The sequence below is a fragment of the Plectropomus leopardus genome, chromosome 18 (genome assembly GCF_008729295.1).
Source record: "Plectropomus leopardus isolate mb chromosome 18, YSFRI_Pleo_2.0, whole genome shotgun sequence".
NCBI lineage: Eukaryota > Metazoa > Chordata > Actinopteri > Perciformes > Serranidae > Plectropomus > Plectropomus leopardus.
Genome location: NC_056480.1, coordinates 5,926,945 through 5,954,741, shown reverse-complemented (window position 1 = coordinate 5,954,741; position 27,797 = coordinate 5,926,945). Strand labels below are relative to the sequence as shown.

General features: G+C 39.5%; 3 protein-coding genes across 7 annotated transcripts in view; 2 read left to right on the top strand and 1 right to left on the bottom strand.

Moving 5' to 3' along the window:
• Positions 1 to 1,803: 1,803 nt before the first annotated feature.
• Positions 1,804 to 6,577, bottom strand: meaf6 (MYST/Esa1-associated factor 6). The gene is made up of 7 exons (XM_042507233.1): positions 6,409 to 6,577; positions 5,334 to 5,449; positions 5,050 to 5,137; positions 4,923 to 4,968; positions 4,631 to 4,823; positions 2,993 to 3,026; positions 1,804 to 2,234 (listed from the first exon to the last, which is right to left on the bottom strand). Exons 1-7 carry the CDS (start codon positions 6,496 to 6,498, stop codon positions 2,220 to 2,222), a joined length of 582 nt encoding a protein of 193 aa, XP_042363167.1. The 5' UTR covers positions 6,499 to 6,577; the 3' UTR covers positions 1,804 to 2,219.
• Positions 6,578 to 6,643: 66 nt separating this feature from the next.
• Positions 6,644 to 12,321, top strand: stpg1 (sperm-tail PG-rich repeat containing 1). 2 transcript variants are annotated; one of them, XM_042507230.1, is made up of 8 exons: positions 6,645 to 6,721; positions 7,530 to 7,654; positions 7,736 to 7,837; positions 9,149 to 9,328; positions 9,420 to 9,528; positions 9,630 to 9,798; positions 9,892 to 10,076; positions 12,248 to 12,321. In XM_042507230.1, exons 1-8 carry the CDS (start codon positions 6,691 to 6,693, stop codon positions 12,319 to 12,321), a joined length of 975 nt encoding a protein of 324 aa, XP_042363164.1. In that variant the 5' UTR covers positions 6,645 to 6,690. The 2 variants fall into 2 exon arrangements, with proteins under 2 accessions (XP_042363165.1, XP_042363164.1); XM_042507231.1 differs by lacking the exons at positions 7,530 to 7,654; positions 7,736 to 7,837 and having other exon boundaries at positions 6,644 to 6,721.
• A 7,012-nt stretch (positions 12,322 to 19,333) lies between these two features.
• LOC121957583 (MAP7 domain-containing protein 1-like) overlaps positions 19,334 to 27,797 on the top strand; it is a 53,830-nt gene continuing 45,366 nt past the window's right edge. For all 4 annotated transcript variants that reach the window (XM_042506225.1, XM_042506224.1, XM_042506223.1 and 1 more), the window contains exon 1: positions 19,334 to 19,688. In XM_042506225.1, coding sequence (XP_042362159.1) covers positions 19,622 to 19,688 — 67 coding nt within the window. In that variant the 5' untranslated portion in view covers positions 19,334 to 19,621. The remainder of the gene's footprint in view (positions 19,689 to 27,797) is intronic.

Sequence of the window (27,797 nt, the reverse complement as noted above, 5' to 3'; positions counted from 1 at the left end):
ACTCTGGGTGACCAGCTTAAGGTTTGTTTTGGCATAGTTTTTGATGGTTTAACCGGTCATACCAGCTTGTGATAGTTGCTCTAGCTGGTTTATCCATTGAAGTTCCTGTAAAATTGAAACCAAATCAGTGTCTTTGAGTATGTTTACTACAATAAAAACCAATCAAGTCGACCTCACTGGCGCTAGTGTAAAAGTTCGGGGATCACTGAAGTTACCAGGATTTATCATCTGGGGACCATGAATGTCTGCACAAACTGAAACTATAATACATCTAATACATGTTGTGATGATATGACTAAAAACAAAGAAAATAGCCATAACTGTCTGTTAGTGCAGTAAAAAAACAGTAATTGTGCCATTCATATCAGATGAAATGTGACTGTGGGATGGAGCCTGAAACCGAGGAGTGCATTCCAGGGATGGACTCTTCCCAGTCAGTCTCTCCATCATTGTGTTTGTCAGCAGCTGTGGTTCCTCTCCGTCCCCCCACGAGGCGAAGTTTCAGACCAGTTGTGACTAATGTGCTAGTCACTGCGAGATCTCAGTACTCCCAAGTTTTAAGGAAGCTTCGATGGCTCTCTAAAGCAGCCTTGAAGGAATCGTTTTTGAGAAATAGCCAACGCTTATTTGAGTTAGATGATGTTAATGACGTTTACTAGAGCCAGCAGATTAGCCCGCTTACCATTAAAGATAAAAGGCCAAGAAATACTGCAGTTCATAATGGCTCCGTGAAACCACAACTTGTTTTTACATTTCTGTTGATATATAGATTACATAAAATGTGAGCTTGCGTCGTGTTTTTTTCCATTTAAAGAAAATCGTGATATATGTTTCCCCCTGCTTTAAGTTGGCTGTCAGGCTTAGCTAAGATAAGCGCTTTATGGCTGTAGTGAGTGAGAGTGGCATTAATCTTTTTAACTGGTGGCAAGATAGCAAACAAATGAGCTTCCCGAAAGGAAAAATTAAATGCTTTACTCATCTATTCCTATCGTCTATTATTATCATTTATTTCTTAACATTATTATATTGTCTGCACTCTGATAAAGTTGAGTTTGTGTTCTTGACGAACATTTATAAGAGAAGGAATTACTTTATAAAACTTCAACAAACAATCTTGATTGTAGCTCTAATCTTAACAGGGGAAGAAATATGAAATTTCAAAGTATCATGCCTTCTATGTGCAAGTATGTCAGTGTTATTTACTATTTAGACAATTGTGTGTTTTGGCGCTGCCTGGTGAAAAATTTGGAAAACTGCAGGCTGACAACTAAGTGTATTGAAAATGAGTTAAAGCTGTAACTTTCACAAATATTTGTTAACCAAATAGTATAAATGAAACAACTTCACAAGTGTGTAAATCATCTCTTTGTTAAAACAACATTAGATATTCAAGTTTACGACTGACAAAACCCAGGGAAAATTGTCTAAACACGATGCCGTCATCAGCTTGTGCCTGTTTACTTTAGTAACTATTTTCATAACTGAGAACTGTCAGAGGAGAATTTGCTGGCTATTTTCTGTATTAGTTAGCTAAACAATGATCATATTTGGACTCCTAAAAATGTATTCCATGATACAGCTTTTTATGGACTATATGTGTGGGAACTCCATCCTAAAATTGGTCAATTTTAAAGTTTCACAGGCATTTATCTGCCTGTGACTGACACAAGAAACAGCCAAGATTTAAGCTAATTACTACATCCATCAATGTCGACTTATCAGCTGCTTCAAAACATTAAATAATCATTTTAACTGCTGTGATGAGTGACACACAGCACTGCCTTTAATAAACATCACAACATATTCATGTTACTTGTATTTTATTATTTTTTGCAAAACAATCATGTAATAAAAGAATCCAGGGTATTCAGGGATTATAGGACTATGTGACGTTAAAAAAAAAAATCTCACAATGGGAAATGAACTACATAATAAATACAATCTTTTTAAACACTGTACAAGATGGTGTGTTACTGGAGGTGGGCCTCATCAGGCCTCTAGTAACATGCAACACCAGTTTCTACTGACTTGGTGGGTCAAAATCCTAACTGTGACCAAAGGTAGGTGTCCGGGGGGGAATGTTTCAAGCAATACACACAGTACAGGCTGAAATATGACAACCGTAGGACAAAAAAAGGCAAAACAAAGTTCATAAAGTCCAGATATCTTGTGTTTCTCTACAGGTTTCCTCATGCGTCCAGGCGTTCCAGTCGTCTTCGTTAAGTCGAATAATCCTGCAGGAGGACAGAAGACAATGACTGAGGAAAATAACGCAAGGACAGCAACAGACAGCTGCAAAGGTAAATCAGTTAATCCAGGGTTAAGTTAGACTTTGTAAGATTTTATTAGTGCCACTTGAAATTCAACTTTGCAATGACCGAAATTGAAGAAAAACAAAAAGTGCCATCAACTGCTTTGTGGACAGCTTTGCCAACATGTTTCTTGTAACATTAAACATGACTTGGCAATTTTGTTTTACCCGCTTTGTATTTGATATTCCACTGCCTCAATTTTTATCATGCAGAGTTTGAAAAACTTTTTGCATAAAATACACAAGTGTTGTATGCAATGTCTTGTTCTGGTTTAAGCTGCGCTGCAAAATCTTGTTTAAATTGACAATGCTCATGAATTGCTAATGCAAAAAGCATTTGGTAAATTACTAAAAAAAGAAAACCAAAAGAACTTCGTAATTATTTTGAGATTTAACAATGTAATGTCATAAAAAAAAACATTCAAACATTGCATCCCATATCTGAGCATTTTCATACTTTTATTACAAAATGTTTTGGGCATTTTGGACTGTTAGTGAGAAAAAAAACATCTGAAGATGCAATCTTGTTCTGTGAGAAATTATAACATTTCTTCATTATTTTCTGACATTTTAGAGACTAAACACCTGAGAAAATAACAGCGAGTTTAGTCACCAATGAAAATAATCTTTAATTGCAGCACAAACAAAAGTATTATTAAATCAACAAAGAACTCCACTTACAGCTCTCGGTTTCTTGTTAACCTTCATGTCAAATCTGCAACAATGAGAAAGAAAGGGCTGCATTAGATATTAACAGATCATAAACCTCCTTTTAAAGGGAACTATTGTGAAAAGCGCAATCACTACTGTATCATGAAGAAGCCTAGAAACAAGCCCATAACAAGAACGCTATATGACCATGTGTTTGTTCTTGTTTGTGCACAAATCTGTAGCCAGCCCAGCATCTGACAACACCGGCAACATTTGATTTGGTTGCTGGAGTTGGGGGAAGCACATTGGAAATGAATCTGGGGGTCAGAACGATATGAAAACACCCCAGGGACAAGCAATACAATCTAATGGAGCTCAGAGTGCTGGATGCATTCAAAATTAAAGAATGAAGTGTTGGACATGCAGTATGACTGAATAACTAGCAAACTCTACTAAGAGAAGCAGAGAGAAAGAAAGAGAGAGTTGGGAAAATGGTGGAAAGGTCGAGGATGGGGTTTGCAGCAGGCAGGATGTGAAGACCGGCAGGAGCAGAGAGTAAAAATCAGACTTACTCAAAGTCATAATCATACATGGCAGAAGGACTGGGGGGGCAGCATTAGGGGAAGGAAGACAGCAGCAGCTGTTAGTTCACCAACCTGAGTCTAAAGCCCTACGTCTACATAATACTGCAGTCCGCACTTTACAGAGTGAGAGAAACGCTCCGTCACAGTGTGTTAGGTGGAGCACCTGCTGTGTTAATATGCCACATTACACAGTTCAAGTGTCAACAACAATTTGAGTTAACTAACCAGTCATTTGTGAACTGTTAATAACAAAAACAGCCTTTCCATCAAGTATTCAGTGTGATTACATGCTCTTAAGTCAATGCACAACCTTCAAACCATGATTGGAAAACAAAAAATACCACATTGGCCCAAAAATAATGTCTTTCCCCAGGAAATTACATTGAAATATTCACAATATTGGATTTATTTTTTTTTTCACTTGGAGAGAAAAGGGGTGAGGACTATTTTATATTTGGACTAACAGCGTCTCTGGGAAACTTTCCAAACAGGACTGGTCTGAAAGTATTTGATATTTTTAAGCCCACCCCACCCAAAAAATCTTCTTTAAAAAAAAAAAAATTAGGATCATTTTATATTTGCAAAGTGTTGACAAAAAATAAAAATAAAAAAAGATTTATCGACACATATCGCTTCTGAATAGTTGAAATTATTTCTAATTTCATTTGTACTAATTTTCCGCAGTATTTGGACTGCAGTCATTCTGTTGTTCTCTGCTAGTTAACCAAAAAAAAGTTAATGTGATGTGATGAACCTTTTCATTTTTATCTTTCTGGTGGCCAAAGTATGTTTTTAATGGCCCAAATGTAAACTACTGTAAAAAGAAAAGCCTACAGAAAAGGCAATTTAACACAACTTAACACGGCATTCCTTCACCGAGACACTTCAGTAAATGAAAAGATATTAAACACACATGAACTCCAGAAAAAACACTTTCTCAGAGTAACCTGGTTTCTTGTGAGCATGTAAACACACTGATCTGCTATGAACTGAAGGAAATCCTGAGAATGGATATTAATTTACGACACAATCAGAAGGGCAAAGACGCAGAGATTAAACAACATGCTGTATCTTTATCGTGTACCTGTGTCTGTTTTTGTTCTTTCTCTTCTTGTGGCTCCCGTGATGGCTTCCTGAGGAGGAAGAGGAGGCAGCTTTCTGAGGCTTTAGGTCCTGCAGCGTTGAGTCCACATCTTCCGTGTCCTCCTGGCTGGGTTCGTTCTCTTGGTTCTGGAGATCTGGCGAGGCGTCGCTTTCTGTGCCGCTGCCTGCCTCACCTGAAGCGACCCAAATGAAAGCAAAACCTCACAGTCAGTAAGTACTAAAGACTATGAAGAAACACTGACTGGCCTGCAAAAGTGACAAAACCAACTCACGTTTTTCATTCATGTGATCTGGTATCCCACCGAGTGCACATACTGCCTGTGAGCCAAAACAGAGAGTGCAATTGCATTAGTTTTTTTTGTCTTTTCATGCAGAAAAACTCCAGTGAGAGACACTTACTGCAACTGATGTTACGGAGGACTTGCTGAATAAACGCTCTGCTTCCTTGAATTTCCTATTCCTTCTATCAGTCTTACTGTTGGAGTTCCTGTCAAAATACCAAAAGTGTGGTTAAGTGATTTGCTCATTTTTAAATGGGATGACACAAAGTTCCCACCAAGCACCTGCTCATTACACTTTAACGGTGCTGCAGCATTTCCTTTGTCAGTTTTCAGCTTATAGCAAAGCTTAATTGAAAAAAGTTGCCTTGCATTTGTTAATTTGGAATTTTATGATATACTTACTTTTGGTTGGTGAGGTATCGATCCCATCCTCTGATAATATTGCCATACATCTGGGTGTCTTCTAGGTAGCTGCCTTCAAATGCATATATTTGTCTTTCCAAGTTTACCAACGTTTCCTAAGATATTGAAGACATGTTAAAAAAAACAACAACCATTAATTAATTGTGACTAAGCAGTGAGTGCCGTGCAAATACAATCAGACAGGTTTTTAGACATGTTTGCGTGAGTCTTGATATTTGATTTTGGGGTTATTTTTGATGTCGGGGAAGCAGATACAAATGAGTCACCTTAGCTTCAAGCAGAACAGAGATGCCAGGCAGGTGGGTGAGAAGTCCAACTACTACAAATTCCTACTTTCCTTTTCAAATTTTGAAACATACCAATCCAAAACATACTTGAATACTTGAAAATTTAAAACTGAAAAAATTTAGATTGGAAAAAAAACATTGGATTATAAAGACATTTCAGTTTTCGTCCATCTGTTTAGCAGTCAATGAAGGTTTTGTTTTTGTTTTTCTCTACATTTTATTTATTTGATGTGCAAATGTACTTATTTCGAAATCACGACTTTTATAATGACAACATATGTAAATACTGCATGTATCCAACAAAGTTTTGGGAGAAAATTTGTCAACAAACTCCAGAGGATGGCAGTGGTGCAACATTTAAGATGCACACTGCTGCTAAAAGCCGAAGAAGAAGAACATAACGCGAGAACTTCGCCAACCAGGCGGCGGCTAAATTGAAGCTATGCTAACAAGCTAGCACATTCACTGCAGCAATGCTAGTGAGCGCAAAAAAAGGTAATGCTGATATTATAATATGAAATGTTTACGAAAAACATAGGTGTTGTAATCACAACGTACCATTATAGTCAACGTTTGTCAGCCAATATAGTTACGGTCGCTGCTGTGCTGTCTTAACGGTAGCTACCCAACGTTAGCAACTGCTATCATTAGCCTAGCTTTTAGCAAGGCCTCGGCTATCAGTCGCCGCTGTTGAAACGCGGTTTATTTTATTGTTAAAAAAAATACTTAACGCCGGTTTCATCTTTGACGAAATTACGGTAACTCACAGCGAGTTCTTGTTTCCTCTTCACCAGCTCGGCGAGCTCCCGGCGGGTGTCGGGGATCTGCGGTGGAGTCGCCTTCGCATGCATCGCCATGGTGGATCCAACTATTCTAGAAACAAAACAGAGGCGGGTTGGAGAGCATAAAAGAGCGGCGGACGGGCGGACACGTTACCGGGAGATGGCGCTACACGACCGCGGCAGCGCGTGAACTGGAACGACTGTCTGTTTCTGCGTTGCTATGGCAACACAAATATGGCCTCAGATTTACCAACTTTCTGCTGAACTATGGGCAACATGTACCGAGGAAATGATAAAAGTAAGTCAAAATTATGACTTAACTTATATATTTTACCTTAAAACTTGAATTAATAGCCCGGGCTATTATTTACTTAAATTACTGAACTCATCAGGGTTAAATGTGGGACAGGCATCTATGTGAGACACAAAACTTTTGCTTTGGAAACATGGGCAAATTGGCTTTATTTATTTATTTTTCAAAAACATGGGGAGAAGGTAATGGGCAACAAAATAGGAAATGACCCCAAAGTTAGCAAGAAATCTGAGAAAAGTACAAGAAAATGACATTAAAATTTAAATCAGAAGAAATAAAAAGCGAAAATTTAACTTGAAAAAAAGAAGAAAAACTTTTAAATATAGCATTATGATAATCATGGATACAGCTTTCTGGACATTTTTTCCTTGCTTTTTTTTAAAAAAATGTCTTTTACATCTACTATTCTTTTTTTGCATCTCTCTTGTTTATTATGCCAGTAATAATGTCAGTAATGTCAGTAAAATTAACTGAGCGATTGAACTGTGAGATTCTTACCAAGCTAACATTGTGTGTAGCATGTACATATTGATGGACATCTACACACAATGATCGTTATCTAAGCAGTTAACTAATATTTTCTCCAGCATGAACAATCAGGTTTTATACATCCAATGAACTTAATATAAAAATTAACTGTATGGCAATCAGACTGGGTTTCCAATTGAAACAGGACTTAATTTGTCAAAATGTGTAGTCACACCCAGCTTGTACAAAGAATTGGGCATTTGATTGGGACTAGGTTTATATTTGAAGTTTTATGGTCATAACTGTTATTTTTATCTTAAAACAGATAATATTCCAGCCTACGAAATTTCATCTTCAATACCAGCGAAATACCAAAGAGTGGTGACAACAAATCAAGAAAAGAAAGGCTTTTCATCTCAAGCTAAGAGATTCCCTTCACAAGTCTGTCAGGTAGGGACTCTCTCAAATCCATTACAAAAGTATCAGCTAAAAAAAATAATTATAACTTGATAATGATTTGTTTTGTTTCAGAATGAAAATCCAGGTCCAGGCAGTTATGGTTGTATCTCCAGTGCTGAGGTCTTAAGTCCATCCTTCTCTAAGAAAGGCACCTCAGGCTTTGTTGCATCTAAGGTCAGCTCCCCCGAGTCATGTGCACTGATTTTAGGTGCATGCTGAGCAGGGCAGAAATATTAAGGTCAAGTTGAGAAGGTTCATTGCTGACTTTCAGCCAGCTTTGTGGATAATATGTGTAGATGAACTGTGGTAAGCTTTCCTATCTAACCAGTGCCAAGATATCCCCACCTGCCCCACCCGGTGAAACACCGCCAAATGACACTGTTGCTCTCTCTCTCTGTCTCTCTTACAGTCAGACCAAAATCCAAATGATAAAACAAGGCAGTGCTGATTGAATATAACTCAAGATTGTGTCACTGCATTGCCCATTTTTTACCTAATATGTTCTCAGAAATATACTTCAACACCCCGTTTAGCTGTAATAGTGAAGGTTTGTGAACAGGAAGTGGGCGCTACGCTGCCTCCTGCACAGTGAAAGCGGACGGTGAAAAAACTGAGATCAAACGGTAAACCTAAGCAGCCCTGATGAGTTCCCTGTTTCTCCCCTCAAATGTTTTCAGAAACATGTTTTTTCTTGCCGTTTAATTGTAATATGAGATTTGGCTGGCCACCATTGTTTCACAAGGACTTTTACACTTTACGTCATCCACCTGTGGGAGTGTTAATTGGTCTGATCAGGCACATAGCATTGTGGTAGTTGCTTTAGATCCAGACATTTAGGAGGTTTTTACTTAGAGCCGAATTATCCACAGAGGTCTCTTCCTCTCCAAAACAACAAACCCAGTGATTTAAGCCAGTAACAATACAAAATAAAACAGTCTCACATTTCAAATCAGTGTTTCTTCAACGGTGTTCATCGCAGAGGGGCTGCTAACTGAAGTGGCCGAAGCAAAAACGCGAATTGCTCGATTAAGAGTCAGTGTTTGGTTTGTCCTTTCCGGGCCTCTGTAGAAACATGGTGGTGCAACATAGCGATTTTTGTGGACGAAGACCCGCTCCCTGCTAGATATAAATGGCTCATTCTAAGGAAATGAAAACACAGAAATTGCTGTTTTCAGGTGATTATACACTAAAGGATATATACTTTTTGCTTTATATTTCATTTTTGCCAATATATACCCCTAAATCCCACACTGAACCTTTAACGTAATTTTCTGTAACTTTTATTTTACAACATGGAACTCTAAATTGCGTTCCATGGTTGCCAAAATCCCCCAAATCCCCACTCAGAATACAGTTAACATGACATCGAATGTAGTTATAGCCCTGAAATAGAGTTTAGATTCTGCTAAATCTGCCTGTACATACACCAAATATTTTTTAAAATATGAGCAGAAGCATTATTTATCACCTCATCCTCTCCAACAGGCTCCCAGGTCTTCCAGTAACCCAAACAGAGGCACCCCAGGACCAAACGCTTACAACCTGCAGAGCTCCTTCATAAACAAAAACAACTTCAACATCGGAGTCTCCAGGGTGTTCAGGCTGCCTGTGGCTGTGCAGCTGGATGGTCCGAAGCACAAAACTCCGGCCCCGAATCAGTATGATGTATGTATGTGAATTATGCAAGTTGCTTTTAAGACTGTGTGGTGCATCTTTTAGTTAACGTGCAGCTTTTTTGTGTCTTCTGTTTGCACAGGTGCGATGTGTTAGCAGAGAAAGATTCTCCTCAGTGGTCGGCACTTCAGCTTTCCTGTCAAAAGCTGGACGCGACTCTTTTTATCCAAAGAAAAATGGGCCATCACCATGTAACTACCTCAATTTTTCGACCATTTGCGTGCATGTTTTCTGTGTGTCATCTTTTTTATTCTTAATTTTATTTAGCCTAGTTTTTACGTATTTGTTAAAGGCCACTACGAGTTGAATGGCCACTTAATCCAGCACAGCTCCAAGGCAGTCCTGTCCCCCTTCAAATCAAAAACCCAAAGAATCCCTGCTCTGAAGGACGACCATGTACCAGGCCCAGGAGCCTACAGTCCCCATCAGACCCCTGCACCGGTGAAGAGAACCATCCTGCCGTGAGTAAACACTAAATTTATGGCTTTAATTATTAAACCACTAGTCATTTATTTTAAAGTCTAAAATGTGAATTCCATTCACTGTTTTCGAAGGAGGGGATATTATTTGGCAATATCAGCGCCTCCCGTGATTGTTCCTAAGGACCCTCCCTTGCCAGGCCCGGGGCATTATGACATCAAGGATTATAACAGCCCATCTAAGCATCACATGCCCTCTTCTGCATTTGCATCCAAAACTGAGAGGACACCCTCACGGGCTGATACGAGGCCAGGTCCAGGTAATACTAAAATGATTAATAAATACACCATGTGAAACATAAATATTTCTTTTAAAAAATCATGCATTTTAAGGATATTTTGGTTGTTGTTATGTACACCAATAAACCAAAACGTTAAAACCACTGAGAGAAGAAGTAAATTAAATTGATCATCTTGTTTAAATGCAATGGTGGATGCCACCTGACAAAGGCCCCAAACACTGATGCAGCAGGACAGTGCGCCATGCTTCACACCAAAGGGATGTGCACAGGACCTCTAGTGTCCTGTGGGGTCTGGCAGCGAGGCGTTGGTGGCAGATCCTTTTAATCACGTGGGCTGCAAGGTGGGTAACTAGTATGTCCGACGGATGCTCGATGAGATTGGGATTGAGATTAGAGGCCAGGTCGACACGTTGACCTCTTTGTCACGCTCCTCGAGCCATTGCTGAGCAGTTTTTTTGGTGTGTCGTGGTGCATTGTCCTGCCAGAGGGTCCCTGCCATCAGGGAGTGCTGCTGCCATGAGAGGAGGCACTTGGTCTGCCACAATTTTTGGGTGGGTTGAGTGTGTCACCCACCCAAAAACATGCCATTTTTTCACCTACTAGTTGCTTGTTGTAGTCATTTTAATTTGTACATCTTTAATGAATACATTGGTATAGATTTGGTTGTATTAAATTTGCATTCCCACTGTGGGAGCTTTTGAAATTAGCCGTGGGAAATGTGCTGACTTAAGTGAATGTAAATGAGGCAGGGTAAGGAGAAGTAGGTGCACATGAAAATTTAATGACAAGATTTTATCATAAAGTAACTCCTGGTATCTGCCTGTGTTTTTTCTTTAACTCCATCAGTCCCATTTTATAAGGTTTAATCCCAATACACCACTTGCCCCTACCACGTATTCCTTACCGCTTCATTTTGCACATTCAAGTCCAGGGGCACGGTGTCCCGACTGTTCCTGGGATAGAGATGGAAAACTAATTGGGCGAAATGGCTCTCCAAACAGGTTTTTCCAGATTCACATTTCAAACTGAGTGTCATGAAAAATCATCAACAAGATGACTGCACAAGCAAAAACCCCAAAATGTATTTGTTAAAAAATGTTTTAAAAATTACAATAATGATTGTATTATCTTAGTTAAATCTTTTTCCAATGTATTATGGTCCTTTTCTCTTTAACATACATAAAAAAATCCCTGATATGCTGATGTCTCCGTCACCAACTTGCTAGCTGGGTAACGTTATATTATAGCTGATTTGTGCATGAAAGTCCTGCATTTTGGCAAATTTCCATGTCACATTCCCTCCCTTTGATGGCATGTGATGCCTGAAATTTAGTTTATGTCCAGCAGCGACGTCGATGTGCTTGTTACCACTTCTCTAACGTGCAGACTGGCAGAGAGAAGCACGAGTGGTTAACGTTGGCCTACACAGACTGCCAGTGACCTGGTAATGAAGCAGAGCTCAATATTTGATCGATTGATAGTATTGCAACTTAAGCTATAAACGAACCAGGGGCATCCATACTTTTCAGTCGTTATCAGATAAATGGCATATGTTATTTGGATGGCACCATTATTGCCAGAGTCACATCTGTTTATGTGAACCATTCATGATCAGTGATGATGTATGAGAGTCTTGAAGAGATGTCCCATTTCATAGGCTCCCTTTAACTCCTCTGTTCTGCAGGGGACACGTCCCCCTCATTATTTGTAACGTGCGTTTGTCCCCCTCAATGAAAACATGAAAGTTCTAGACTGCTTTTATCTTTGAAAATTAAAGACATTTACACCTTAAATTGATGCAGAAAAGGCACAAATTGGTGCATGCAGACTGTAGGACAAATAGTATTTGACTCCCAAAATTTTCTGGTGAAGGACAGCCAAACACCCTGTTTCATATGTGAAACAAAGCCTACGCCCTGAGACTGAAGCGAGAGAGAATAACAACTCTACTGCAGCTGGTCAGTGTTTTGTTATATAAAATTTATCTGGATTTAAGGTTTCAGAAAAATTAGAAATCAGGCACAATTCTTTTCTGGGGGAATAGCTCAAGTTGTCCATTTGTCTGACATTACTGTCTCTGGCTACAGGAAAAAAACACGTATGCAGTCGTAATCTTTTTAAGTATTTCAGTTTCTCATATAATTGCAAGCATAAAAGCATCAAATTAAAATTTCTTCCCCTTTTTCTAGGTTTCTACAATCCACAGATTTTGCCAAAGCAGTCCTTCTTTTACAACGACTCCAGAGTCTGGCTCCCTGTGTGACGCTTTCAAGGAAAACTGCAGATATGTACATTTTTTCACACACATGGACTGTAATTAACTGTGTCAAAATGCTTCTATACAAGGTATGTGTCTGTGTTTAGATGTACGTGTTCCTTAAGGTCAATATTTGTTGAGAGGAAAAAGGATAATTAAATCTTTGCAAACATTTATTCTCTTTCTATGTTTAAGTACGCCGATGAGAGATAAGAGATAATTTGGAAGCTGAATCATATTCTCTATTCATCTGTAGCAGTGATGTAAGCGAATGCCAAAACACTTTAAAAGCGATGTGTTTCATCCTCACCTCGATTTCCCGATGCTCTAATCTGGAGATGATGTAGAAGCAAGTATTGCTGCGGTCCCCGACAGCTGCGGGTCCAGTCAGTGGTACGCCGCAGTAACAGCTGAGAGCTTGAGATGACACCGCTGTGCCAACTGCTAGAGGGCAGACACAGGGGTGTGACTGTATGTGAGCAATGTGACTGACTGGGCATGAGGCAGGGATGGTGTTCAACCCGAGAGACAAATGCACACATCAGTCATCAGCGTTTTATTGTTGGAAAAGTGGATAGAAATCTTTCCTGGCCCCTCTTTTGTGTTTTATAATTTTGAAAATATTCTGGTTTACTCACTGGCGTAGAGTTATATGTGGAGATTGATACCACTCATACTAAAAGAAGCTTTGGTCTGTATTTTCATGAAGAAAATGTATCAAATGACAAAGTGAACGGGTTTGCTTGTAGTAATGAACCTACAGAGAATTATCACCTGATCGTGCAGCTCCCTCAGAGAGTTACAGTCTCAGATCATTGTTGAGCTGTCTGGCCAACAACTTCACAGTTTTGGTTCACTTTCATTGCTCTCATAGCGTAATTTTTGGCTGCAGAAGGCAGAAAAAGCTGTGAAAACTCACTGTACATGACTTGATCAGTATCAACAAAATAACAGCAAACTGATGCAGTTAGAGATCAGCTGGTGAAAATAGTGAAGCATTTAGCAGCTGAAGAGAGAGATATTTCCCTCAGGAGTTGGTAGAGACCAAAAACAGAGCTAAAAAAAGAGTTAATATTGGTCTTTGATTAATCAGTCGAACAGAAACGCGTCTCAAACTGAACAATGTTACTCTGTGTTTGCTGAATGTGTAAAAATAGCGACAGGTTTGTTATATCAACTTAAAAATTGATGTCACTGTTGTGAAGAGATCCACTCCAGCTATTTTCCATAGAGTGCCGGCCACCTGCTTTCGGCACCCATGTTGAACACTTGGACTGTTCTCATTGGATGCACCGCGGCCCACTAACTGCTACAGGCTGATGATGTGCAATTTTTCGACGAACAAGCGTGCACTGTCTTTTTTTGGAGCCTTTATGGCCTTTAATTGACAGGACAATGTGAGTGTGAAAGGGGGGAGCCAAGCGGCAAAGGGCCGAGGCTCGAGTCGAACCCGCGGCCGCTGCAGCCTCTGTACGTGAGGCGCCCCTCTGTCCACTGAGCCACCAGGCACCCTGGTGCCAAGGTTTTCATCTAACTGTCTGCCAGAAAGCGAAGAGGCATATTTCCTAAATGTTTGCTGAAATCAGTTTCAGTCATTGGCGTGGCATTTTGTGTTCATCAGATGCAGCTGTTGAGGGCGTTAATGTCGTAGAAAGATATCAGTTCTCTGGAAATTACAGGAAAAAACCAACAGCATGGTGCCAAAGAGGTGTTATTTATACCTCAAGCTTTTTTCCATCTGCAAACACAGAGGATGCGATTCAGTTTACACAGCAATGTCATCTGCTCGCAAGGAAATCAGTTGGAGATTTTTCTGTAGCTCTGCACTCGATAACCACACCAACTGCAGTCGGCTCGACTCCCACTCTGCAGCAGCTGTAGTTATATTCAGACTGTGACTTCAGCGGTGTGCTCTCCAAATATGTGTGCTCGCCCTGTAAAACCAAACCATTGTGTACTTGTGTTTTTTACAATGAAAAGAGCGTTTTATAACCCCTTTTGCAGACAGAAATGTGCTCTCCCCCTTGGTCAAATGCGCAGAGAGGATCCAGATGGATGTTTTAAGTGTAACTGCAGGCTGTTTGGGTTTGTGGTTGCCTTTGTGTTAGTGTGTAGGAGGGGCAATAACTCCATGCCTCTATGGGTTTATGGGAGGCTCTCTGAACCTCCCCATGTCTCAGTCAGGTGCAGGCAAGTATGGACATGCACTCCCTCAGAGGAAGTCTCAATAAGAAGGCTCTTTGTTTAGGAAAAGTTCAGCGACACATGCGGACTGAATCAGTTCCTCATCGATCTTTGCTCTTACTTTACCTTATTCATGCACTTGAGTGTTCTAACCAGGTATATTAGGTTACATTATACCCGAAATGATACCAATAAATAGTCAATACACATTATTTTGCTAAAGTGACGCTGCCTGCATCAGAGTGAAGAGCTAATCAGGTCAACTTATGTCTGCTGCTTGGCAGGACATCAGTGGATTGCAGGCACAATTCGCTCTGCTGTAAATTCTTTGAGGCTTGCGTAAAACGTTCAAAGACACATGGTGTATTTATGGAAACCCTGAGAATCTGAAATAACATGAGAAAAGCATGGTAAAGTGTTGGAGGAATTATCTGTCCTGCTTCTCCATCACATATAGTTTTTTAGCCAAGCTAGCGGCAGTTGGGATGACAGTGTGGGTCAGTCGGTCCATCCTTCGCCAGTCTGGAAAAACTTACAACTAACAGATAGGTTGCCTTGAAAGTTTGCGTTGACATTCATCTTTGTGATGACTTTGGCAACCCTGTAATTTTTTCGCCAACGTTGTGTGAGTAGAAAATGAACCTGCCATCAGCATGTGGGTCTTAAAATGAAGTGTGGTTAGGTGCGTTGTTAGGGCAAGCAATTGCATCATTGACCGATAAAAAACTGGTCTAAAATCAGAATGGCACAGTTTTTTTCCTACTATTTAAAGGGCACATTATTTAGATAGTAAGATGTGTTGCTTCCCATCAAGCTTATGATCTGCTAGTTACACACAGAGACGTGCAGATGGGTTGCAGGTGGGTTAAATAACACGTTAATGAGAAAATTAATTAAAATGTGGACATAGCAGAGTTGCAGAGAGCGTATAAGGAGCAGCTTGACTATTTCAGAATCCTGAAGTTGAGTCCTGTGTCTTCAAACTAAAGTTATTTTAGTTATGCTTCTTAAATGTCTCAAGACATTATGAGCCTTATAAGTAGCAAAAGTGTAGCTGGACACGCCTGAAATGCACCGTGAGTATAGATTGTTTTAATAGGGTCCATAGTTTTGTTTTTGTTTTTTTCTCCACGTTTCTTGTCGTAATAAAGATTGTGGCTGTCAACAGATTGATATTGTTGCAGTGAATGGACGCTGAGACCTGCGGGTTCAAGATGTGCTCTGATAAATTAGATCATTTATTCATTTTGAGGTTATATCCTAGAAAACAACATCCCACCCACCCCTCCCTTCTATAACACATGACTTGTGTTAGTTTTCTAGAAAAACAGCACAAGTTCAGTGTGATCAGTGTCATGAAGCCTCTCAGCCTGTAATATCTGATTTTTCTTGTTGTGGCAGAAATGGAAATGCAGTATTGCAGTATGTATAGTATTTGTGCATCTGTGTATAAAGTATGTATGCTCAGAAAGAGACAAAGGTTTTAATTCAGATGAACTATAGATGTGAGGTTTACTGTATTAAGCACATCCTGCCTTTTTTCTCCCGCTGTATTGCATTTCCAAGTCCCACTGCTGCATCATCAACATATAATTCCAGACTCCAGACTCAACAACAGCTCCCTCGCAGGCTCCATCAGTTCAGATCCAGTTTCATTAACCCTGATGGAGCTGCTTCTCTTCCCCTCTCATGTGTCGCAGGGCGGCCAGTGCATTGATTAGTAGTGTTTCCGCACATCACAGCCTATCTTTAGCCTCTGTAGACCAGTAATTTAAAGAAATATAGCTATCATCTGCTTAGCCATAAATCCAAGTTGTTGTTTTTTTTTTGCATATGCAATTTGAGTTTTTAACTGGCAAAGTTTGCATTTAAGCTAGACTGGAGAGGGAAAGTAAGTCTCTATCTTCAGCTGCAATAACCAAAGAGTCCTGAGGTCTGTGAAGTCCTTAGTGTCTTCAAGTTAAGTGGGTCATGCATATTTTATCTCTCTGGTAAAGCTCACATACATTTGGCCTTTTAGCATTAAGCATAGCTCTGACATCATGTACTCTGCTTTAAAGAGTCTCAAAATGAGGCGTTCAGGGAATTTTTGTATGCTTTTTAACATACATTTGCTCTCTGTGCCCTCCTTGTGTCCTGCAGATGAGCACAGATGACCTCATTTATAATTAATTTGAAATTTTTATTTAAATGAGCAAAAAGGCAGAGTGGGCGTGATTCTGGCCAGACTATTTATAAAATTCCTCTTTTAAAAAATGAATGACACTCCTCCTCCTCAACCCTGCAATAGCTGCTTTTATCTTCACCCATGAGAGAAGATTTTGAAATGATAATCACTGATTTAAAGGGGTTATAATACAAATATTTATTTAAAAAAAAAAACACGAATTAAACTGCCATAGTGTCATTATATGCATATCCTGCTTGGTCAAGGTTTGTACCCTTGAGATGTGTTTTATTTATTCCTGCTGCATTTTATCAGGTAAGACTTGGCAGCAGATTTCCTCCTGGAGGACTGACCTCCTCTGTCACCCGCAGTGACAGGAAGGTCATGTCAGCTGTTAATCAGTTTGTCATCACCAGTATCACCAGCAGCATACAGACAGATAAAAACCCTATCACTTTTTAAACAATGAAAAAGACAATGTAGGCATGTAGTGCGCAAACTTTTGTGCTGTTTTAGTATGTCTGTAGAAATGCATTTTCTACAATGTATATGGGATTGTATGTTTATTCATTGGTTGGTTTATGGAGACATTTAAAGGCTACTCAAAAAAAAGTATTTGATATGGACAATGCAAATAAACATTGTACAACTTCCACCTGTTACAGATAAGCTCTAGAAACTGATGTTTCACATATAGAGATTATAGCTATTGCTGCTTTCCAACTCCTGTCCCTAGTTAGGTAGAGAAAAAGAAGGAAAAAAAGAGAAAATATCAAGTTTACATACAATAACAGTTGTGGTAAAAAAAAAAAAAAAATTTACATCATGACATGGATTTGTAATATATAGTTACTCTAAAAAATATATATAAAAGTGACAAAGATCAATTTTACAATTACACCAGTCGACTAAAAGACATTAAATAGTTAAATCTGCTCACATCTGATTTTTCTTAAGCCAACCTTTAACAGTCTAGTTAGAAATCTTGTTTTTAACAAAGTCTTGTGTTTCTGAGATTTCAGATTTAATGAGCGTATCAATGCATGTTTCAAATTAATATTGTATAAAAAGTAGGCTATTTTCATAATGTATATCTTTCCGTGAAGTAAATAATGTCTTTGCCTGTTACAGGACGTTAATTAGCGTAAAATAAATAGCTGTAATTACACAGACAGTCCGTTTTTTTACGCTGTTATGACAACTGACGTTGTTCCAGGCAGCAGGCTGTTTTCAGCTGCTGGAAATCATCTGATGGATCAAACCATTCACGGGGTCCAGGGGGACACTTTCTGGTCTATTATTGCAGTCAAACCCGATATAGGAGGCATTGATGTAATTGACTGGCTTTATTTAATTTTTTTGATTCGTCTTCGGTAGATATTTGGTCGCAGTTCAATGGGTTAATTAGTTTATTCCCTTGCGAAACAGTTGGTACAGTCCAGTTGTCCGGCATGCGGTTTTTTGCTGCGATCGGAGGCGTCAAGGTCGCGGGAATGAGAAAAAGACCACAACAGGAAATTAGTCATTGTTGCCTTCAGAATAAAATATTGTAAACTATACAAGAACTCTAATACCCGAAATTAGACATTTATCTAAAATTGATATATTTAGTAAATAAGGATTTCAAATTCTGACCATAATCAAATGATCTGTGGGATTAGTTTCACTGAAGTTATATTGGGGCTGTGTTATTTCTTCATGAAGAACATTTTGTGATACTACTTTCAAACATTAAATTATTAATTTTCTTTTAGTACTAATTAATAATACAATTTTTGTACTCTGTTTCCTGTATACTTATAATTATGAGGAAGGTTTTGTAGATAACATATAATTCTGATGGCATCTGCACCTATGTGTGGAAAATTAGCTATTTAGTAAAGGTCAAATATGCTTATTTATGTATAAATGTTTGTTTATTTTCATTTTTTAATCACATTCAGAGGCCAACATTCGTGTGTGTGTGTGTGTGTGTGTGTTTGTGTGTGTGTGTGTGTGTGTGAGAGAGAGAGAGAGAGAGTCATTTTGAACAGTTATATACCATTGGGCCATAGGTTTCTCAATATTTGGTTTTAGTGATTTATGTAGAATTTCAAGGACCATTTAAAATGCCATATGTGCATTACTAACAATTGTCTTATTTAAACTGTGTCAAAAACAAAAGGCTAAATGAATATTATGAAATACATAGTCATAAACAAAGTGGTGGTACCCTGGGTCACTGGTGTAACAAAATTAAATTATTTTGAAATGCTGATCACACTGATGACATCACTTGGCTTCCTCCAACCCTTTTCCCAAAGGTCCATAAAGAAAGACCCATGGTAAGTCCATAGTCTCTTTTTGGTGATTGGAAAAAAAATCTCATTTATCACAGTTTCATATGAAGATTTAGTTAAACTAATGTTCATCTTTAACTATTTGAATGTAGCCTAATTAAATTACTTTTTTTCCTCAGTACCTGTAACTGACATAATATAGTTGCACTTCTGTTATTTTACATTTAAATGGTTAATCTCCAACACTTGGTTTAAACTATGGAAATTTGAGTTGTACTTGTGTCAAAATATTTGCACTATTTTATTCTGAAAAATCTCACCGGATGTGTTTTCCTCATTAATTATGACTTGACTCTGGTCCTGCTGCTCACAGTACTCACTGAAGCTTTTTATTCCCACACTGTAGATTTTCCATTGAAGACTCGCTGGATTGGACCGTGTCTCTAATCTTAACAAGACACTGACGACAGTTTATTATAATTTAACATTTCAGACATTCCCCAGCTGTCCTCTGTCGGATCCTGTTTTTAATTCCACATTATTTTTTGTTCACTTTTATCTTGTATTCCGGTTGGATTTACAAAGGGCGTGTTTGGGGCGATCTGTACCGGGAGTTTCATCTCCTGTACTTGTGCGACTCTGAGGAATGACAGCAACTGGGAATCGATCCGCCTGAATGGAAACAATGGATTATAAGGAGCTGGGACATAATTTCGAGGAGAAGCTGACACTAACAGACAAATGTGAGTTACCCATTTTACAGTCAATATATTAAAAAAAAATAGGTCATGAATAACGTCATCTTAGAATTTAAAAGAGTGGAGGCAAGGATTCTGATTATATATGTTATTTTTTTTTCTCTTGATCTTTTGATCACAATGAAAGTGTGTCAGTGTTATCCAGTGAATCAGTTTTCCTGAGAATTTTTTGGTTCAACAGCTGCAGCAATGCAACACATCCTCCCACTCAAAAATCTTAGAAAAAGAGGGCTGTTTGTCGGTCCTGGCAACCCTGCTGTAATTCCTTCAAACTCAAACAGCGGGCTGTCTGCGTCTCTAAAACAGGCGGGTCCTCCTCTGACCAGCAAGAGATCCTGGAAATGCTGCACTGAGCTGTGGTCTCCATTACCAAACACGTCAGTGGTGCACAGGGTGAAAAATGGCCCACATATACAGCCAGGCAGGCTGCTGCAGCTGGAGACGCACGGCCCGTTGCAAAAACAGTCTTACAACATAAAATCTAGATCTACATCATGTAGATCTATGCAGGAAAACTCTTATTTTAGCCCCTAAAGTGTCTTGCTCAAGAGCACTTCTGCAGCGCTCCTACTGGCTGATGTAGAGCTTGAACATCTGCATCTCCAGCTGATGTTTTTTTTCACGCTGCTCACTTTTTTTGGAAGCTGGTTGTGTCAACCAGAGAAGATTTAATTTAATTGAAATCCTTCTAATTATTGGGAGTGGGAGGGGATGATAAAGCATATTATCGCGATATTTTTGTGAGGTAAATATTGCATCTTGGGGGGCCTCTGGTGATTCCCGACCCTAATAATTGTAAGCTGATAATAGCGAGTGCCATTCCCTCTTGTATAATACATGTAATAATTTAATTATTACATGTATTATACAAAAATCTTTGAAATATACAACAAAAGCTTTAAATATTCTTAGAAAACGCTGGAAAATAAGGCTATATGGTCAGCTTAATAAGCATAGTCACTCTCATTTCTCCACAGACAACATAATCATTCTAAATGGAATCTTTGTATATCCTGTCGGAATGTTTGTTACTGCTGTTTCCATAGCAACAAAACAGAAAAGGTCTATAGAGTGAATGCTTTTTTTATCCAGTGATTTATTTACATATTTTTGTAGAAAATGAAGGTCTGAAATGGTTTGACTTCTTTAGTCTGAGTCTTATTTTCTGGTTTATAAATTTAGTTCTCTGTTTTCTGCATTTTTAAAACATAATAAATGCATCCATGTAAAAACACAGAACACCTCCATCATGCACCTCCTCTTGACCTGTGCACTGGTAGAAGGTGACTTTCTGTTTGCTGGCAGCCCTCCCCCCTCCAGTTTTCGCTTGATGTGGAGCGCATTGGATGGAGGGAAACGTCTGCTGCAGCTTTTTATCACCGCAAAGGCAGGTTGTCATGGTGCTGGATCTCTGCATGTGTGGGTGTCTGTATTTACATTGGCTAGATGGATGGCAACTATAGCCTGACAGATAATTGTATTTTGAGGCCGATACTGACATCAACATTTTGGAATTTGATAGCGGCATATATCGGGCATAGTAATATGCTTCTTTTTTTCATAAACACACAAACATCTTGTTGGGGATTCCTGTGTATTAAATTTTTCGTTTATACGGGAACCAAGAAACATACTGAGCGAATATTTTATAGTTGGGGGAAAAAAAAGCTCATCAACTCTCTGGTCATCAAACTGTGTTATATATACACTGTCGGTCATTTTTGCTGCATTCTTGATACTTATTGGCCAATCTCGGAACCCATCAGTTTTTGGTCCAATAAGCCTCTGGTGGTAACAGACAACGTTTTTGAAGATCCACTATAGCTGGTATCCAGGCCAAGATTTCCTCCACTGGAATGTGGCTTCTCGCTCTTTGGTCAAGAGAAGGGAGCTATCGTCCTGTGTATGTTTTTGAAGCAAGATTGTCAACTTTGAAGCTGTCTTTCTGGTGTTTTATCATGAGACTTTTGTGTTACTGGTGTATTTTTGCCTGTAAAAGTGAATTCATTGAAGTACTCAACAAGCTCGTATTGCTCTTGAGCAACTTCACCCTACAATAAGTTTTCCAAGGCGAAAAGCAAAGCGTGTTTTTGTATGAGGCCTTCCATAGAGAGGTGCAGCAAGCAGAAGCCGGGTCGATCAACGTGACGTTATCAGGAATGCTAGATGCCGAAAAAGGCAGTGGCGTTAGATAAACAGAAACATTCTTTCTCTCAGTGTGACTCCTTTCTGAGCGCTGAGTCCCATTCTTTAAAAAAAAAGAAAAAGACAGAAACAATAGCCAACTAGGGTTTGTTTGTTTTTTACAGCTTAGAGGGCCTGCAGGGCTGTGAGATGGCATCATAATCCCTTATCAAAGTGATTTATTTAGGTCTGAGGTTGGCAGACCTTTGGTTTAATGCATGTAGACTAGCTAAATCCCTAACACACATACACAAATGTACACACATCCAGCCGTCCTGTCCTCATATATCTCCTGTCAGCCCTCACACACACTGAAACCCACCAACCAGCGAAATTACGACACTTAATCAGAGTCTGTTTTTCTGTCTGCTGGGGTTTCAGAGTGGATGCTACAGAGCAGAAAGAGTTTTTTGAGGAAACACAGCTAGCGGCTTCCTTTGTTACCAACTCGGCGAGTGCTGGATCCAAACCAAGACTCTCCAAGACATGACATGTTCAAAGACTCTCTGTTTGTGGCTTACAATAGGAGTGGCACCGGCCGTCCTTTGCCGAGACAATTAACTTTTTGTGTGGTGCAGACAGAGAACTTCTGCTCTTGTTTGTAAAGGAGTTTAAATTGTTATCTGCAGTGTCACTGTACCGGGTTTTCCAGCCTGGTCGCCCTGCGGTCAGTCTCAGTGTGGAGTTAAATGCCTCTCTGTGGAAGCAATCATGAGACGTGGACTCCCTTTTGGCCCGAGAGCCTCCCACTCATGCTGACGTTATGTTCTTGGCACACGTTCAACATCACAGCCAGGCTGAAAATGTAGATTCTGGCCTGGAAACCTTCCTCCCACTGGCTTTTAATTTGCAACTATCATCTATCATCCTCCACAATTAAACTCAGAGAAGAAGTAACCTTTGGTCTGGGGTTTCCGGCTAAGTAGAGCTGAATCACACAGAGTTGCAACAAAAAATTATTAGTTGTATTTTCATTTTGCTTTTCAAAATCATCTTAAGAAATGAGAGATCAGCTATTTTTAAGAACCATTGTGTCAAAAATCAGTATTGAGATGGTGAATTTGCCTCTGTCGACATAGTAAACTGCACATATTGGCACATGAAAATGCACAAGCTTGACAGTCCTAACTAAAGAGGGGTTAGCAAACAATCAGTAGGAAACGGGAAGGTGTTGCCATCACGGATGTATAAAGAAAACTGGATACAGCTTTGGAGGTGGGGCCTCGTTCATATGAAAGTTCCTTTGTGGCGCATTAGACCTAAAGAGATCCTGGATGTAAAATTATCTGGATCTTCTGCATCGCTGAACCCATTGAGCAAGTGCACTAAAGACATCGCCGACCAACGGCGAACTTCTGGTTTAGCGCTCCCCAAAATTCACTTGGGATCAAATTATTTAATTATAGCCCATGACCTCTAGACTTATGAAATGATATTGGGCCGAATGGATCTAACCCCGATAGTTAATCGAGTAATTTCACCAGATACCAGCAGAATCTTTGCTTGATAGGCCTACCAGTAGATTAATAATGCATGATTAGCCAACATTTTAACACTGTCCAGCTTTTCTTTGTTCAGATGCTTGAGCAGTTTGTATTTGTCTTGTAGATCTGAAAGTCCTGCACCCGCCCCTTTGTAAATTACACACTGGGCTTCAAAGCTTTAAAGCTTTTGATTGCCAACAGGGACCATGATGTTGATGGGTGTCAATCTGTCAAAGTGTGTACGGATTGATATCATTAATTAACTTCAACTTTGTAATGTTTAGCTCCTTTGCGTCTGTCGAAAGCTTCTCTTTAAGTGGGTGCTTGTCTTTAGCACGTTCTTCTTTATTTCTGATGAAAGATTGACAAATGATTAGTCAAGTTTATCCTTCTAAGATGGTGATGCTGCCCCAAAACGCTCCACAATTCCCATTCCCCAATGATCATCACAACATTTTTTTTTCCTTATTTACTAATCGACTCAAAGTTACATTATAGCGTTGTTCAGTCCTCATTTCTGTATTAACTCATGGTTTTTAACACAGTTTCTTTTATCATCAGAGCTCAAACTAAAGACAAAACTCCTGTCAGCTGCTGCAGTCTGAAGAGGCTCAGCTTCTCTCAGCTCTGCCAACTGTGTCTTGTTTGCCCCCCGGGGGCTCGAATGCTTGTACGTGTGGTATGAGCGCTGAGTTTGTGGAAGTGCTCGGCGAGAATGACTCTGAGAAACTGGACGGGGAGTCGAGGTTTGGTTGTTGTGGTTTGAGTGGATCCTTGAAGAAGAAGAAGGGAGGTGGAGGAGGAGAGCGCTCTCTCCTCTAAACTCCACGTCAGCGGTCCCTGTGACCAGATGCTATCAATCAGAGCCATGACGCTGACCGCTCGCACGGGAAAAGAGAGGTAATGCTCCGTTCTGCTGCCCAGTGTGAAGAAGGAGAAGCATGTAGCTTCCTGAGCGTTTATGCAGAGATTAGTCATGTTTCCCTTCGTATCCGGCATTAAAAAAAATCATGAATGAGATGTGGATATGTAGTAATCCTGTTTGCAGCTTAATCCTTTTAGGGAACGGCGTGAGGCAGAGTTTAGTCATAAAGGAGAACAGTTGTATCACATTTTATAGATTTGAGTCATTGGAGCAACACCTACACACCTGTGACTATTTAAGAGCTAAAGTGGAGGCAGTACTGAGAGATATCAGAGCCACAGGCCGATGATCGCGTTCTCAGTCAACAGTACCGACAAAGACTGCGAATGTTTCGCACTTAATCAAAAATAACCCAGTTTCCAATAATGACATTTTTTGCAGTACACTTACCAAATATCATTTTAGTGCTCATGCTAATTTTACCGATGTTTCCCTCTGTTTAGTCCACATTAACTGCTGCTGCCACAGGAAAAGCAACACACATCACTTCCTGATGCTGCACCAGAGGATGTTTACGATTGTAAAGCAACAACTGACTGACGGCTGATTCTGACATGAATCACCATTGTGTTATATAACTAAACAGAGATGTAGATTTGAGTCACCAGTTTGATGATTTTAGACATAATTTGACAAAAAAGTTTGCAACTCGACTGTGACTTAAACTCAGACCTCTAAGATTTTAAATGTTGCCCAAATGTTTTCATGGATTAATGATGAGTCTTACAGCAGCCAAGTGAGCAGGAGGAAAGTGTGTTTTTGGTACAGAAGACCAGCTGACAGACAAATAATGACTTGTTCAGGACTTGACGCAGGGATGGGAATTAACTTTTTAGTCCACCTGCCACTGTGGCTGATGGATTCCAGCATCCACCAGCCTCTCAGTAGATAACTGTTGTCTTTTTGGCCGATTAGTGAAGCAAATCTAGCAGCCACTTGCAAATTTACCAGCATTTGGCTGGTGGCTGGTGCCAATTACCTGCTGACCTGTAGCAATTTGCAATAATTGCAGAGGTCGCCTTTGATCTTTATCTCGTGCAAATCGCCACATCTGTAATTTGTCAAGTAAAAATTCAACCTCAAATTACCATAACTACAAACACAGAGGTCACGTGATAATATCAGCCGCACGTGAATCGGTATCTCTGTGATTTTGGGTGTTGTTTTTTTGTTTCTTTCTGTTTCTTCCATTATGGAGGCTACATTGGCAGTTATATAAACAAAAGTTTTGACAGCATTTTGGGTGCAAATTCAGCTCTTGTCCTTTAGGAAGTGGATGTTATAATAATAAAAATATTGTAAAATATAATCATGATAATATTTAGTTGCAACCTACTGTGTGTTTGCTTACATAAGTTGCAAATTTTATTCACTTTCAAAACACATTTTTCATCCATTATGACTTAAAGTTGTATGACTTATCATACCACGACTGTATCCTCTCATGATTGTTTATTTTCCTTTTTGCACATCCGTCGATTACTTGTCTTTTGAAAAATTGGTTGAGTTATGCTTACTGGTAGAGATGGATATTATTTACATTTCATTTCATTTAACAGAGATGTTTAACGTTGCCCTAAAATTGGCTGAATTTTGATTTAAATGAGGAACTATTTGATGAAAGAACAGGTAATCAGGATTACAGCTGAAATAATCAACTATTTTAGAAATCAAGTAAAGATTTTTGTCATTCTTCAAGCAAAAATGCTCCAGTTTGAGCTTCTGCATTGAAAAGATGTGCTGCGTTTCTTTGTTTTATTTGACAGTATCCTGAATATTTTTAGTTTTTGGATTAGCTTGGATAAAACAAGTAATATGGAAGTGTCACATTGATTTCTGGAAGATTGTAATAGACATTATTTCCCTTTATCTGTCATTTTATAGACCAAACCATAACATCAAACCATCGCAGAAACTGAAACTTAACTGATGATGAAAATATTTGAGTTGACCTACCTGGTGCTGCAGCCACATTTCTCACTGAGGTCTAATGTCTCGCCGTAGTTACGGGGAACAGACACATGAATTTGTCCTTTCAACCCGACGCAGCTCTGCACCCGAATGTGACTTAAATATTCATTGACTGTGATGTATTACACAGAGTACTACAGTGTTGCTTGTGTCCTCGGGGCCTTTCCAGCTAAACCAGAGACACCCCCATCCCTCCCTCCTTTTTTCTAATTCTGCAGCTCAGTCGGATTTTATGTCCTTGGGCACTGGGCCGTTCAATTAAAGTTTAATTGATCAATATTAATGCGGCTGAATTCATCTTTAGTGTTTAATAGGAGCCTTTTTTTGCTGTTCTTGCTGCAAAAGAGAAGCTCAAATATCCTCCTTTTGAAGGAGATGATGTACGAACATGTCGAGTATTATTTCAGGAAGCAAAATTCTGGTGTAGGTGTTCAGCTGTTTGGTTCCTGTCCTGTACTTGTCCGCTGTTACCCATGCTGCATTGCAGTATGTACTGGATGTTTTTGTTGATGTGTTGCTCCGACCTCAGGGGAATCACTAACAGATGTACTCCCCCCTTCCTCCTGCTTTGAAGTGTGTGTGTGTGCGTATGTACGTGTGTGTGATAACAGCCCTAATGTAGCCACATTTGATGTTCGTGCCCACTTGAACTCACATGTGTCACTCAGCAAACATCATCTCAGTCACAGGACCCACAGGCTCTAATATTAGAGCGCAGATGATGGCTGATGCATGCTGCTAACAGCCTGCAAGACTGCAACCTAATTTAATCTGGAAGCCAGGACAACTCATAATAAAACTCATAATAGGGGACTGTTTGTTATTCATGAGGGGGGAGGGGGAAGTGCAAAACTATGGAGGCATGTCAAATATTTTTTTAAGCTTTGGAGAGGGACTTATTTTTTTAAGATTTTGGCTCAGGGGGAGGGACACACAACTTTAAATGGCTGTATTTGTGTTTATTCTAAATATAATCAAAACCCCAAACCAGCTTGCAGGCGGAAAGGCATACTCGTCTGCTGCTACTGGCAATCAGAAAGGATATATTTAGTGCGTTTAGCGTTGAAAAAAGTGCATACACACACTCATTTTGGCGTTAAAGGGTATGGCTGTGCGGCTCTCTCTTCAGCCAGTGGGACAGGTGTGCTTTGCACTGCTGACTTAGCTGCTAGCCAAAGTCTGTTGTTTCACAGCAGTTTTTTCTTGGTATTTATCGAGTTAAGGATGGCTCAAGGACATCATTGACCTTGGTGAAATGGTGAAAAACAGTCTAACCCCACAATTCTGTACTAAAGTTTTCTGACTAAAATTAAACTAAGCTGTACTGATCAACCCCAGATATGACAATGGTGGCAATGTAATGGTTCCCAAACACAGTGCAGAAAGAAAACATCTTGGTGTTGTGTAAGGATGCGTCGTCATGTGGTGTGTCAGATGTTTTCTTTGTCTTCAAACACCTCCATGTGTTTTTCTGCTCTCGGACGGCTATTTTTGAACAGCATTGAACCGGTTCGAAATGCAGCGTCTCTG